The following is a 1924-nucleotide window of genomic DNA, read 5'->3' as shown; positions in this document are numbered from 1 at the left end:
TGGACCTGCCTAGCATGGGCCAGTAGGCTTGCTGCAGTGCTCCTTTTTTCTTGTGCTCTTATATCTGGGAAAATGTTGAAGGTCAGTTCGCTCTGACTGCTTGTTCCAGAGGTGGGTTTCCGTAGCATGTCTTTCCTATAACGGAGAATAACACACATGTTCACCACTTGTTTATCTTTATTGCCTAAACGTTTCGTCTGCACAGCAGGCTTCTTCAGTTGAATACAGGTTATTTTGCTTCACTGAAGGAGACTGCTGTACATGCGAAACGTGTGTGCAGTAAATATAGGCAGATGTTCCACAGGTGTTCTCTTCCTATGTCTGATTAGTTGAGGTGGAATACCAGGTCCAGTATGTTCGGTGTGTCGGTCCTTCTGTTTATAAAGACACGTGAGTAAACATTAGGACATATTTGTGAGAGAACATTACGGTCCTGGAACCATGATCACTTCTAACATACAGAGGTTAAAAATAATAGTATATATAGGCGGAAGTGAGGTGTGAGTGACACGATCTGAAGAATGCCATGTTTGGATGAAGGCAGGTAGACACTGTGATCACGTGACTCCTCTGTTGTTAGGTAGGTAGGGTCTTGAAGACCCTAACTACCTAGTATGGCCTTGAAGACAGTTAGGGGGGTCTTGAAAACAGCTAGGGGGCCTTAAAGACAGTTAGAAGGGTTTTGAAGACAGCTAGGGATATTCTAGAGAGCAGTTAGGGGGGTCCTGAAGACAGCTAGAGGGGCTAAAGGCAGCTAGTAGGGTCTTGAGGACATTTAAGGGGTCCTGAAAACAGGTAGGGGATCTTAAAGACAGGAGGGTTTTGAAGATAGCTAGGGAGATTCTAGAAGACAGCTAGAGGGTCTTGAAGACAGTTAGGAGCGTTTGGTTCTTGAAGGCAGGTAGAGGGGTGTTGAAGAAAGCTAGGTGGTGGGTCTCGAAGACAGTTAGAGAGATCTTGAAGAGAGCTAGTAGGGTCTTAAGGACAGCTAGTAGGGTCTTGAGGACAGCTAGTAGGGTCTTGAAGACAGCTAGTAAAGTCATGAAGACAGCTAGTAGGGTCTTAAGACAGCTAGTAGGGTCATGAAGACAGCTAGTAGGGTCTTGAAGACAGCTAGTAGGGTCTTGAAGACAGCTAGTAGGGTGTATAAATGCTGGTAGAATTACCGACAATATGTACAGTAAGAGGACACGGTTTTGTCAAACCATTACAAACAATACAGACAAATATTTCTATTGGAGGCTGGAGTAAAGAAGGCCTCTTTGAGTGTTCATTTTCTGTAATGTGCCTGTGTAGTATTAACAGGAGAGACTATGTGATGGCAGGGTTTACTGTTTTCAGGAGGATTCTTGCTAAGACTTCAGAGATGGTGAAGCTGCCTTTGTTTTGTTTAATAGTATTAAATACAGCGATTAGTGCTGATTCAAGGTACTTGCGTCTGGGGAAATTAGTTTCTTTGATCACTAATCGGGAGTCCTTGAATGGTGGAATTTGTAACGGCTTGACAAAACTCCTGGAGAGCGAAACGTTGCCACAATAAAATGTCACATTAGTTGCACTTGTGTCTTTTTACTATACAGCTAGTAGGGTCTTGAGGAAAGCTAGTAGGTTCTTGAGGAAAGCTAGTAGGTTCTTGAGGAAAGCTAGTAGGTTCTTGAGGAAAGCTAGTAGGTTCTTGAGGAAAGCTAGTAGGTTCTTGAGGAAAGCTAGTAGGTTCTTGAGGAAAGCTAGTAGGTTCTTGAGGAAAGCTAGTAGGTTCTTGAGGAAAGCTAGTAGGTTCTTGAGGAAAGCTAGTAGGTTCTTGAGGAAAGCTAGTAGGTTCTTGAGGAAAGCTAGTAGGTTCTTGAGGAAAGCTAGTAGGTTCTTGAGGAAAGCTAGTAGGTTCTTGAGGAAAGCTAGTAGGTTCTTGAGGAAAGCTAGTAGG

General features: G+C 43.7%; 1 protein-coding gene across 1 annotated transcript in view; it reads right to left on the bottom strand.

Moving 5' to 3' along the window:
• Positions 1-1572: 1572 nt before the first annotated feature.
• Positions 1573-1924, bottom strand: part of LOC138853139 (uncharacterized) — a 3005-nt gene continuing 2653 nt past the window's right edge. Inside the window, exon 2 of the mRNA XM_070088111.1 lies at positions 1573-1924. This exon is cut by the window's right edge and continues 1379 nt beyond it. Within this exon, the coding sequence (XP_069944212.1) occupies positions 1573-1924 (352 nt within the window).

The sequence above is a fragment of the Cherax quadricarinatus genome, chromosome 23, assembly GCF_038502225.1.
Source record: "Cherax quadricarinatus isolate ZL_2023a chromosome 23, ASM3850222v1, whole genome shotgun sequence".
NCBI lineage: Eukaryota > Metazoa > Arthropoda > Malacostraca > Decapoda > Parastacidae > Cherax > Cherax quadricarinatus.
This window is presented reverse-complemented; position numbering and strand designations above follow the sequence as displayed.